This window comes from Tachypleus tridentatus, chromosome 6, assembly GCF_004210375.1.
Source record: "Tachypleus tridentatus isolate NWPU-2018 chromosome 6, ASM421037v1, whole genome shotgun sequence".
Taxonomy (NCBI): domain Eukaryota; kingdom Metazoa; phylum Arthropoda; class Merostomata; order Xiphosura; family Limulidae; genus Tachypleus; species Tachypleus tridentatus.
This window is the reverse complement of record NC_134830.1, coordinates 42,611,922-42,625,083: the sequence shown is the minus strand read 5'-3', so window position 1 is coordinate 42,625,083 and position 13,162 is coordinate 42,611,922. Positions and strand designations below refer to the sequence as shown.

The 13,162-nt window shown below is 35.0% G+C and overlaps 1 protein-coding gene across 1 annotated transcript in view; it reads right to left on the bottom strand.

The window, feature by feature from the left end:
- Positions 1-13,162, bottom strand: part of LOC143251602 (uncharacterized) — an 83,723-nt gene that overhangs the window by 53,651 nt on the left and 16,910 nt on the right. The window contains exon 2 of the mRNA XM_076502872.1: positions 247-368. Coding sequence (XP_076358987.1) covers positions 247-279 — 33 coding nt within the window. The 5' untranslated portion in view covers positions 280-368. The remainder of the gene's footprint in view (positions 1-246; positions 369-13,162) is intronic.

Below are 13,162 nucleotides of genomic sequence, written 5' to 3'. Positions count from 1 at the left end.
GAAACAATGTAAAATAAATAATATTATTGTTCAGCTTAAACTGTGTAAAATAAGTAACATTATTGCTCAACTTAAACAATGTAAAATAATAAACTACTTAAAGTAAGTAAAATTATTATTTTGTTTACACTTTGTAAAATAAGTAACATTATTGTTCAACTTATATTTAAACTAAAACGTATTAGTGTTTAACGTGTTGGATGTTTGTTGCACATTCTAGATTGTTTGAAACAAAAGTTCACTTACCTGTTTATCTTGGTTTATAGTTTTAGTCTGCATACTATCTGTAAGTTTTGAACCCTGGGAATGTGCCCCTAGTTATCTTTGCTGTTGCACAAAACGTCAAGACAGAATTTGGATCTCCTGACCTGCATATGAACAAAAGTTTTAATATTTTGTATAAACATAACATATAGGGCAATATGGGAGAGTTAAAGCTAGACATAGAATTACATTATATTTACAGGACGAGCGTGAAGTTGAACCAGAGAACAAACAAAACCAGCAGCAGAGGCGTTTCTGACATTTCAAATTACTCAGTGTAATTTTCTTATAGGGCCCATCCATACCGATTAGCTATAAGTATAGAACTTTATAAGTTGTTGTTTTTTTCTGAATAAATTAGGGAACCCACAGTGTATGAGGAGCCTGTCAATGCTTGTCCTGATTAACACCGACGTGTTAAACACACCATTGGCCAGCAATTGAAATTATGTACTCGTAAATCGATATATAATTTTCTTCTTAAAATGATAAATACATGCTATGACGATGTTACCGTTTATTCAACTGAGTTAACAAGTGTTATACTGAGTACGTTTTCTCGGGTAAAACTGAAATAGAAACCCTTATAACCCGAGAGCTTCGAAGGGTGGACCTTTCTTCTTAAGGGGTAATATGAAACTATTCGTTGGTAAAAGAGTAGCCCACGAGTTGGCGGTGAGCGATGATGACTAGCTGCCTTTCCTCTAATCTTACACTGTTAACTTAGAGATAGCTAGTGCAGATAGCCCTCGTGTAGCTTTGCTCAAAATTCAAAAACAAACAAATAATATTTTGTATAAACTTAACATAAAGGGCAATATGGGAAAATTAAAGCTAGACTTAGTATTGCATTAGATTTGATTATTTAAAATTTTGAAACATTACTGATTGATAATTAACGCTTTAATTAATATATTTTAGAACGTTGCCACAAGAAGAGCAGTTCTCACATCTCAGATACTTAGGCTTAGCTTACTTTTTGATCTTTCAAATTCAACATACTTTGTTCAATAGACTAAGCACGAATTCCCCAGGGGTAAGCTTGAGGTTTTATAATGATAAAATTCTGTGTTCGATCCCAGAAATAAGGACAGCACAATCATTTCATTGTGCAACTTTGTGTTTGAAGTCAACTCAAACCCTTTACCGTTCATAGTAACTTGGACAAGTTGTTTAATACTTATAACAAATTAGGGTTAATGCCATGATATTATTCACACAACTGCATTAATTTGGATTATCATATTGGAGTTAAAAATTACTTGAAAATCCATAAATGATTATTTATACGCATCGCCATTATAAGAGGCTTAACGGTATTTATTGAGTTTGATAACTCAAACTGTGCTGATGAGCCTTTAATGGACGAAACTGCAGTCCACAACAAAAGGTACAGAAAATCCAAGAACGCATTAGGCCTTTACTTCACAGATTATGTTTGCAATTTAACTTTTGGAGAAATGAAACGAAATATCTAATATGATCATTAAACAGTTGTTACACTGTGTACTACCGAATAATAAATTAGGTGCAATGTCGTAATATTGTTCATACATCTGAATTAAATTAGGTGTATTAAGTTATGAGTTGAAAAGGACTCTAAAAACCCATAAATATATTTACAGTACTGATGACTTTGATGCCATTAAGAGATTAGAATTTATTTTTCTATATTATATTTTCTAATTTACTTAAATAACTTTCAAATGGACCGCGGCATGGCTAGGTGGTTAAGGCACTCGACTCGTAATCCGTAGGTCGCGAGTTCGAATTCCCGTCATACCAAACATGCTCGTCCTTTTAGCCGTAGGGGCGTTATAATGTTACAGTCAATCTCACTATTTGTTTGTAAAAGAGTAGCCCAAGAGTTCGCGGTGGGTGGTGGTGACTAGCTTCCTTCCCTCTAGTCTTACATTGCTAAATTAGAGACGGCTAGCGCAGATAGCCCTCGTGCAGCTTTGCGCCAAATTCAAAACAAACCAAACCAAACAAATTACGTTGTGAGACTGCGCAGTAGACAACCATCTATTACGATACATACCCCTGCTAGTGCAAAGCTAAACGAGGGTTATCTGCGCTAGCCGTCCCTAACTTGAAAGTGTAAGACTAGAGGAAAGGCATCTAGTCATCATCATCCACCGCCAACTCTTGGTTTACTCTTTTACCAACGAATAGTGGGATTGAACGTCACATTACAACGCCCCTGGCTGAAAGGGCGAGCATGTTTGGTGTGATGACAACTCGAGCCTGCAACCCTCGAATTACGAGTCGAGTGCGTTAACCACGTAGACATGTTGGGCCAATAGTAGTTTAATTCACTGTGGAAAACAATATTTGCAAATTTATACGAAGCTTTTTTTTAATTCATGAATAATAATAATTATAATATAATAAAGACATCAAATTAGGAGATATTTATTATATTTTGAAATATTACTGACCGATAATTTCTCTTCTTTGAGTGGTGAAAACATTTCGATCAAAATTGCTTGTAGGTCATCCTGAATACACAGATTGTATATATATAAAACCCATGAAACGTGACAGTGCATTATGTTCTGTAGAACTTTAGGGTCTTTGAAAGTAACAAGGCCTAACTGGTCATTCACAACATTTTCATTCAATGCTTGGATAAAAACCTTAGGGTTTGGTTTCCATGGACTTTATTTCTTTCTCGAATACCTGCCTGAGATTCTGTTAAACGTTTTTCAAGTGCTCAGGTATTTAACAAGTTAATATCAATGCTAATCATTCTTTGAGTTTAGCTCATTTCTACACTGTTGTTACTATGAACATTGTAAGCACTTACACTTTATTACAGTATATCAACTTTATTATACACTGCATGTTATAGATTAACGGACAGAATGAATGAGAACATGATGCTATTCTAGTTGTCTGTCATTCTCACTATCTTCCCCTTTCTCTATATATGTAATTATCAATATAAAATGTATCTTAGAAGAGTATTAACTGCTTCCTGTATATATGCTACACTTTGTGCTATTTCAATTTTGTGTCGCACAATTACACATGTTTTCCATAACTAAAAATAGTATTAAGTAAAATGTTCTCTTTATTACAGAGAATTAATATGCTAACGAAATATATCTGATGATACTAAACACAGTTATAATCCAATTACATTCAACTATTAATAATGATAAAATAAGTTCTTTCAATTTATTGTGTTCGTAATAGATTCGTCTTCCTCTTTGACAAGAGATTTTACTATTAACAAATTAACGGGTAATTGCGAAATAAACTACGCCAAAACAAAAATACAAGATATGTTTCAACAGTTTGATGTTCATTGATTTGCCGTCTTTTAATTTGGTATCGCTTAGACTGTATAGATGCAAGTACAGAAAATGTTCGCAATACTTCCGTTAAAACTACGGCAAAAGTCCATTATAACGAAGCTTACAAAATAGTTAAGAAATTACCGTTTTTAAAGCATATTTGTTTTTCGTATTTCTTACACAGTTTGTCAAAAAAAATATATATATATATATTACAATCATATTTCGTGTTTAAGAACAATTGAAACAGCACACAGTTTTTATGGAATATATAGAAAAATTAGTCCGTACTCTTTAAAATACCAAACAGTAAAATCTGTTTGTTTGTGTTTGAATTTCGCGCAAAGCTACACGAAGGCTATCTACGCTAGCAGTCCTTAATTTAGCAGTGTAAGACTAGAAAAAACGCAGCTAGTCATCACCACCCATCGCCAAATCTTGGGCTATTCTTTTACCAACGATTAGTGGGATTGATCGTAAGTTACCGCACCCCCACGGCTGAAAGGGCGAGCATGTTTGGTGAGACGGGGAGTCGAGCGCCTTACCCACCTGGACATACCGGGCCTCAGTAAAACTTAATCAGAAAATTTAGGTTTATTTTAAATTAAACATTAATCGTATTACTCATTATAGGTGGCAGCAGGATCCGTATTATTTTAATATTATTTTGTATCTCGTTATCATAAGAAATTCCTAACGTTTAACTATTTAAATGTGCATGAGACATGAGTTCCTAACATCAAAACGATAACTGAATTTTACCATAAAGATAATCCTTTATGTGTGAATATCTGTACGTGTGTTACTGTTTGTTTCCTTATAAACATACTGCTGTACTAGCGGTGGGCATGTGTGTTACTATCCATCACCCAAAGTTGACTAGCTTAATTACCATAACGTTGGATACGGTAACTAGTAACTGTTTGGCAGTGTACATGGGGTAGGTTGCTTTAAGTATTATACCTGAAACGGGGGTTAAAAATTCCCCGAAACAGGACACATTTCCACATTTTTATAGACTTTTATTTTGAATTTAAGAGCAGTAGCACTTAGTAAGTTAAATAAGTGAATTATTATATTTCACAATGCAGAATATGCAATTGTTATCTAATGAGGTAATTGGGAATCTAATATCAAAATATAATATATCTAACGTTGAATTTTTTACAAATTTTACTTCCTTAACGCTTACCTTCAGTTATTTTTTGTACTAACAAAGACGACTTGAATATTTCAATTAATAATAATGCAGTCGGTATTACTTTAGTTTAAAACTAATATCTCGAATAACCTCCTCCATTGACGAATGCATTTTTGAGTTTGAACAGAGATAACTAAAACGCATATTTATTTATACCTGTTTATTATTTAGTAACTTATTTTTAGCTTGATAGACGTAGTGAGCAAGCACTCAGCAGCAATGTCCCATGACAAGTCTGTAGAGGATAATTTGCCACGTTCAAAACACTCTCTCCGTTTTCAGAACTCTGATGTCTCATTCAGTGAGGGCCCGGCATGGCCAAGCGTGTTAAGGCATGCGACTCGTAATCTGAGGGTCGCGCCAAACATGCTCGCCCTTTCAGCCGTGGGGGCGTTATAATGTGACGGTCAATCCCACTATTCGTTGGTAAAAGAGTAGCCCAAGAGTTGGCGGGGGGTGGTGATGACTAGTTGCCTTTCCTCTAGTCTTACACTACTAAATTAGGGACGGCTAGCACAGATAGCCCTCGAGTAACTTTGTGCGAAATTCAAAAACAAACAAACAAACAAACTCATTCAGTGCCTGCACCACAGTGGCACAGCGGTATGTCTAAGGACTTAAACCGCTAAAAACCGGATTTCGATACCCTTGATGGGCAAAGCACTGGTAACTCATTGTGTAACTTTGAGCTCAATTCTAAACAAACAAACATTCAATGCCAGATCCACCATTATATGTACCATGAGGATTTCTAGAAACGAATAAAAGTATCTTCTGCACGTACTCGTAAAGTGATTAATGATACGATACAGAATTCCACCATGAAATCGAGAAAAAAATGTGAATATGAAATTACTTCATACGTTGTTTTGTTAATTAATATACATATTGCATATCGACTAAAATCAAACCCTGTCTTTAATCTTTCTTTTTATTCAACATCTAAAAACTCTGAGCATACCAGTTGCTCTTTCTCTCACAGAAATAGAGGTGATAGGTTAGTTGACGAGAGCATCTGGCGTGAACTTGTCTCTCTAAAATATCAGTGAACCAGTTTTTCTCCCGGTGTAGGATATCTCGTCATCTTAACACTGAGTTCATATAATTATACCTAACGAATAGGATTAGCATTCTTCTTTATGAACACAAAGCATTAAGACTGAAATAGCAGAAAAAAACATTAAAATTTCTCTATGTGTTTGTATGATAACAGATTTAAAACTTGTTCAATCAACATAGTTTATAAATTATTTTTCTGTGAATGTTTTAATGCTCCTGGTCATAAAATGATGTATTTATATGTATGTATGTTGAACTAAATATTAAATATTTTATTACCTCATGTGATTGTACACATTCAACATATATAATTGAGCATTAGACTCAGTGTTTGACCATCTACAATCAATAAAATTATATTATTCGACATTTCAAAGCAAAAGGTAGTTTATATTATGGTTACTCAATGCGTATCCTGCTTATCTCATAATACTATGTAACAAAATTTTTACTTTTTCTTGTTCCTGGACAGAAAGAGTTATTTCCCAATTGCTTATGCCTAAAGTAAATGTAAAAGACCTATTTTTCTCTTCAAACTTTGCTTTTGTGACCTGGGAGCGTATAACCAAAACATGATGGGAGACTATATTTGGGGACTGATACGTGAAAGTGATTTGCATTACAGTCGCAAATCTAGAAAAACCACTCACTTCTAAACATTTTTGTATAACTTTAGTATAAATACATGTAAATCTTGATTCATATGTTGTTTTACTTAGATCTTATGTAAATTAAAATGTGCAAATTTGCCCGTTTTTACATATAAAATAGGTTAATTTCTAAATTTCATTATCCAGGTCACAAAAGCAAAGTTTGAAGGGAATAATGGCCATTTTCTGTACTTTTACAACACAAGCAATTACGAAATAACACATACTATCCAGGAACAAAATTTGTGCTACATAGTGTTATAGTTCAGAGCGCAAGAGACAAGACACTTAGATGGAACAAGTTTGTGTAACTCACGGAAAGATTAGTTAAATCTCTGATGTTACACATTTATGTAACTCATGTAAAAGTTAGTCCAGTCCTTAGTGTCACAATCATGTAACTCACGTTATGAGTCATTAATGCTGAGTTTCAGAGCTATACAAGTCCACACTAATAACTGTGTTAAAAGAAGCAAACGTAAGTAAACTTCCTTTCTGTCTTTTGAACAGCTGTAACAAATGCGTACCATAAGTCATAAAAAAAAACACTGGTTTTCATTTTACAATCAGAATATTATCTAAGACGCTGAATAATTTTAACTGTGGATTTCATTTTACAACCAGAATGTTATCTGAGACGCTGAATAATTTTAACTGTGAATTTCATTTTACAACCAGAATGTTATCTAAGACGCTGAATAATTTTAGGTCAGTAAGTCAGCATGTTTGATAATCCGACAAACAAAACAAGAAATTCATATGTAATTTTCTTCTATTAATTATTGTATTTCAAATATCTCTTCACTCATACAGTAAAAACTGATTAACTATTTTACGTAAATCTCCACATGTTTTCACAGATACTTTTATTTATTTTTCGCAACTTTAGCTGTGATATATACGAAGTATGGTTAATTCATTTCAAGGAACAGTTGTGACAACATTAAAAACTTATTCTGCTAGTTTTCGCCTCCCAGTGACACAGCGGCATGCCTGCAGACTTACAGCGCTAGTAACTGGGTTTCGATTTCCGTGGTAGACAGAGCATGGATAGCACCATTGTGCAGATTTGTACTTGGCTTGAAACAAACAAACGAAAATAATTTCACGTTTGCAATACACCATTTCATTACTAAATTAAAGTTTGATTTGTTTTGACTGTGTGTGTGTTTGTTTTCTTATCGGAAAGCCACGTCAGGCTATCTGCTGAGTCCACCGAGGGGAACTGAGCCCCTGATTTTAGCGTTGTACCAGCGGGGTACGATTTATTTTGAATTTTGCGCAAAGTTATACGAGGGCTATTTGCGCTAGCCGTTCCTAATTTAGCAGTGTAAGACCAGATGGAAGGCAGCTAGTCATCACAATCCTCAACGAATAGTGAAATTGACTGTCACGTTATAACGCTCTCACGGCTGAATGGGCGAGCATGTTTGGTGTGGCGGGGATTCAAACCAGTGACCCTCAGATTTCGAGTCGAGTGTCTTGAACCACCTAGCCATGCCGGGCTTTAAATTAAGGATAGCTAGCACAGAACGTAATGCCATGTAGCATCACATGTGTTAGCCATAACGAGATAAGAGCATCTTCATTAAACGTAAAACACACGTATGTGTTAGCCAATCAGCCATTATAAAATTTACGTTTATGGTGCCTACTATCTTTTATTTCAATTGATGTCGTTCAACATGATGTTACAAATTTGCTGTTAAGATGTAAGATGCGTAGTCAAATATTTAACACAGTAATCATTAACATATCCCATTTTTCTGTGAGACATTTTCACAACTTTAAATTCTGAAAATTTATGAAACAACAGCGGTTTCAAAATAACATTATCAATGTTCAGAAACTGCTCATCTGGGGTTTGTCTGGAACCGTCTACAGTAGTTACAGTTGAAAAGGTAAGACATACATATTGTTATTTTGAAATCAGTCACAAGTGGATGTGCGTGTTTTGTGATATGAAGCATTTTGTCGTTCAAGCAATGCATTAGTCTACTATAAACTTTAGAATGTGTACACTTACGATCCCTTGAACGTTGGTATGCACAATGATGTCCCTACCAGAACATCTTAATCATGAGCTATCATATAATTACTGTCAAATTGTTCCTCTGTTGTTTTTTTCCTTCCGGGACAAAATTCAATCGCCACTCACCAACAGCAGGATAGTACGACATCCACCATTTTACTAAATTCACAAACAGTTGCCAAGTATTGTTATTTAGAGTGAGGACTGGAGGGTGTGTGTGTGTTTTCTTACAGCAAAGCCACATCGGGCTATCTGCTGAGTCCACCGAGGAGAAGGCCTGGAGGGAATGACACTTAGTTCTATCAAAATAGCCACATTCAAAGTGATAATTTGTCACACCAATTACAAGTAAGACTCATATAAACTTAGTGCATTTTGCATAGTTAAACCTATACGTATTTGTTTAAAATACCACTTCTAACATTGTATATAACTTTCGTTTCAAGTGTAAGTTTATCACACTGACAGAGTTTATGGCCGACCAGTGGTCTTTTAGATGTTTTACTAACAAATTCCTGATACCACTCAATGGCTAGTCGAGTAGTGGTTGAAGTACCCTTCTTGTGAATCCGAGATTTTCTGGTTCGTTGTCCATTAATGTAAAAAAGAAAATAAAAAGGCGTCCTCCGCTCTTTGGGGTTGAGAGCGTGATAAGAAGAACAGTCAAGTTCCACTATTTGCTGAAACAGAAGAAGCACGAGAACTGATGATGGGTGCTGAAGACAAACAGTCTTCTCTCTAGAGTCCAGGCAATCAGTGTAAAACTACGGACTGTTACACTAAAGGCCCGGCATGGCCAAGTGTGTTAAGGCGTTCGACTCGTAACCCGAGGCTCGCGGGTTCGAATCCCAGTCGCACCAAACATGCTCACCCTTTCAGCCGTGGGATCGTTATAATGTGACGGTCAATCCCAAATAGTAACCCAAGAGTTGGTGGTGGGTAGTGATGACTAGCTGCCTTCCCTTTAGTCTTACACTGCTAAATTAGGGACGACAAGCGCAGATAGTCCTCGAGTAGCTTTGCACGAAATTAAAAAACAAACAAACAGTGCTACACTTAGATATTCCCTGGCGTGGCTCTACGCCAAAATTCTGAAACGAACAATGTACAGTACCTCACTTAAGATCAAGTGCTGAGACTATTTCATGTATCTACTTTCAAGACTTCGTGCAACCAGTAATGCCACTTCTTTCAAATTCAAGAAACTCACAGTTAGATATCTTACATATGATTTGCGTATGAATAATATGCTCATCTGATATAACTGTACCTGTACTCACTGTGTTTTGAAGAGTATACTACATGTCACATTTTTAAGAGGAATCTAAATAATTTTAAAGATATTCAAGCTTGACATTTTGAAGCATTACTCCCCACTTATTTTTAAATTCTTAATCTTCAAACGAGACAAAAAACGAAGCTGCAGAAGTTTAACGTAAAATAGTTATGGGTCAGATTTTTCAAAATTATTTTTTCTTTCAATCGTGGATGGTATTGGACAAGTAGCAATATTATCGTTATAAGGTTCTTGGTTTTGTTTTGACTGATGTAAACTGGAATATATGTAATGTAGGGTTAGACGAGATATGTTTATAATTATCAAACATAATCTTAATAAATAATATGATCCAAGTAGGGTTGTGTGGGAATTTTTTACTATCCCACCAGGGGAACTAGTAGAGTTGAGTAAGTGAATTTACGTTTGCATCAATTACGTGATAGTGACAGTGGCGAAATGTATTACAGTTAGTTGTGATATAATAAGTAAACTTATGACAGTGTGACAAGTTTATTGCCTTTTATGTATACATTTGGAGAGTCATACGCACGCTAACTGAAGGTGTGGACATGAAGTGCAAGGTATAATTATATCAAGGATACCTATGGTGCATATCTCAGCAGTAAATAGTATTGAATGTATCTCACATAACGAGAAACTATAAACTTTGCCAGAGGCTATTTAATCTGTTTATGATAAACATACATGAATACGTATGCAAAGTACCTAATGCATTACGATCGCTTGTGGGTGCGTATATTATCAACCAGGGAGAAACGTTTTTCTTATGGTTTCCGCCAGGAGGACACTTTTGTTTTTTATGGTTTGTTTGTTTGTAATTAAGTGCAAAGCTACACAATAATAAGTTATCTGTTTTCTGACCACCACGGGTATCGAAATCCGGATTCTAGTTTTGTAAGTCTGCAGATATGCCGTTGTGCCAGTAGGGGCTTGTTTTTATGAAAATGTTAATCTATAAACTAAAGGTATATAGAGAGAACGTTCTGATGACTGTTAAACAGTGAAGAGTAATTATTAAAACAGGTGTAAAAGACAGAGTGTACAGTTAAGATTTCTGTTAAAACTAATTACATCGGATTCCCACGAAAGTTGATTAAAGCGCTACTTAACTTATTTTAAATCTGTTTTAACCGAAGTTGCGCTTTGAGATTTAGTATTTAGTGGCTACGCTTTTAGTTCACTAGTTTTTAGATTACAACTATTTTTGGCAGTTACCACTGACGTCATTACAACCTATGTGTACAAGTAAAAAAGTTAAAATATGATCCTTTAAAATGTGGACCTTTCTTCGTGAGAGGCATGAGCGTACATTTCTCATGTATGCAGTAACTCTAAGAATTGTGTGTTTGCTTTCTTAATTTGACGCGAAGCTACGCATGGGATATAGCCGTCCCTAATTTAATAGTGATAGACTAGAAGGAAGGCAGCTAGTCATCATTACCCACCGCCAACTCTTGGCCTACACTTTTACCAACGAATAGTGGGATTGATTATTAAATAATAACGTCCCACGACTGAAAGGATGAGCATGTTTGGTGTGACGGAGATTCGAACCCGTGGTCCTCAGATTACGACCCGAAGAATAAATCAGCAATTTCCTGAGAGTTAGAAAATTATGATTAAAGATAAACAAATAACTTTCGGAAATTATATTTATTTTAACGTGCAAACATAATGACAACTTAAAAAATCAAAATTGTTTACTGGAATGTTCTCTCTCTGGCGTAACAAGTTTGAAAGAATTACTGCTTCCACAGGTGTTATTTCAAATAATTCGATTCGTTGTCGTTTTTAAGGAACAAATATCAAAAGCTCAAAACTCGACTTGGTGCTCAATGAGAAAGATTTATATCGTGCAACACACATAATTTTAACGATAATAAAATAAATGATTCACAACGAGTGTCGCTTCGTTTGATAACAGAGAGCGATGGTCTAGACTGCATTGTGCTTGACTGCTCATGATTGTACTTAACTAATGCTCCCTTCACAGAACATGAAATAAAATTTAAAAAATCCTGGCTATCCTTTCATTCCTTGCTCATTATAAACGTCTACGCAAGGTTACATTATACAATTGTGACACTGGCTTAAGGTTAACGCGGTCCTCATTCTACAAATTATAACTGTTTGAATACTGTCTCTCTCTCTCTTTCTTTTTTTAATTAAGTGGGAAAGTTTTGGACCGAGTTTAACGCGTCTTGCTTCAGTGGAAACAAGCCAAAGAAATCCCGCTGTCGTGTAACTACACGGTTTATGTAGTTCAATTACTCAAGGACGAATGGAGCACAACAAGATAATAAAGAAATAAAACCTGTCGGAGTCAGCAAACAAAAAACAACACGAATACATGGATATAATTTGATACATGTATTATTTTTTAACGACATTTCTCTAGTAACAAATAACGTGGGGAGCAATTTTGCTGAAACGTTTTTGGAACAAAACTGTGGCATTTGGGTATCAGGAGGAGTGAACAGAGATTAGGTTTCTCATATTATAATATTTCACATTATTTGATCAGTAGTTACTTGTAAAATCTGAACTGGAATTCTGATGGATTAACAAAAGGTTTCATTATCAATAGGTTATTTTTCTTAACTGAAGTTTTAACTTTTGAACTAATATTATACATTTGCTTGAAGCCTTCATAAATAAGTCTAAACAGGTTTGTTTTTTAATCACAGACAAAAATATGTTGTTATTTGAGTTAAGCACAAAGCTCCACGATGGTCTACCCACTACGGTTATCCAAACCAGGTTTCTAGTGTCTAAGTCCGCAGACATGCTGCTGTGCCACGGGGTTGCCAATAGTACGTTAGCTGTAATAATTCACGTTCTTTCAGTTGATAGTTTGACATCAAATATGGCCTATATATGACCTCAGAGCATTATAGAATTTATTATCAAAAATAAGTTGACAACATAGATCGCTAATAAAATACTTTAAAAGTAGCACAGAAACTAATAACGACAATTACGTATAATTAACCGACTCAACAAATCTAAAGTTACCGGTAAATACACAAGAGAAATTACATCTATAATGAATGTGTTATATTGTATCTGCAGTTAGGTATTCTCACTGTTAATAGTATTTCGAGTCGTACTTCGTGAGAGTTTTTACTTAGTATTCTAGTTGCCCGACTTAAGCAAAGTATGTTTTCACTGAGGTGAGGATTCCCAACAAGATAAGGTTTACAAACAGTTGTACTGGCAAACTCTTATAACCTGTATTAACCACAATTCACCCCTACTTCGCATATGTGGTATAAATGAGCAATATCTATGATACACGTCAACGTTTTCTTTATTTTTGTCAAAAGAATGTTTTATTATTTCTTTACATGAAAC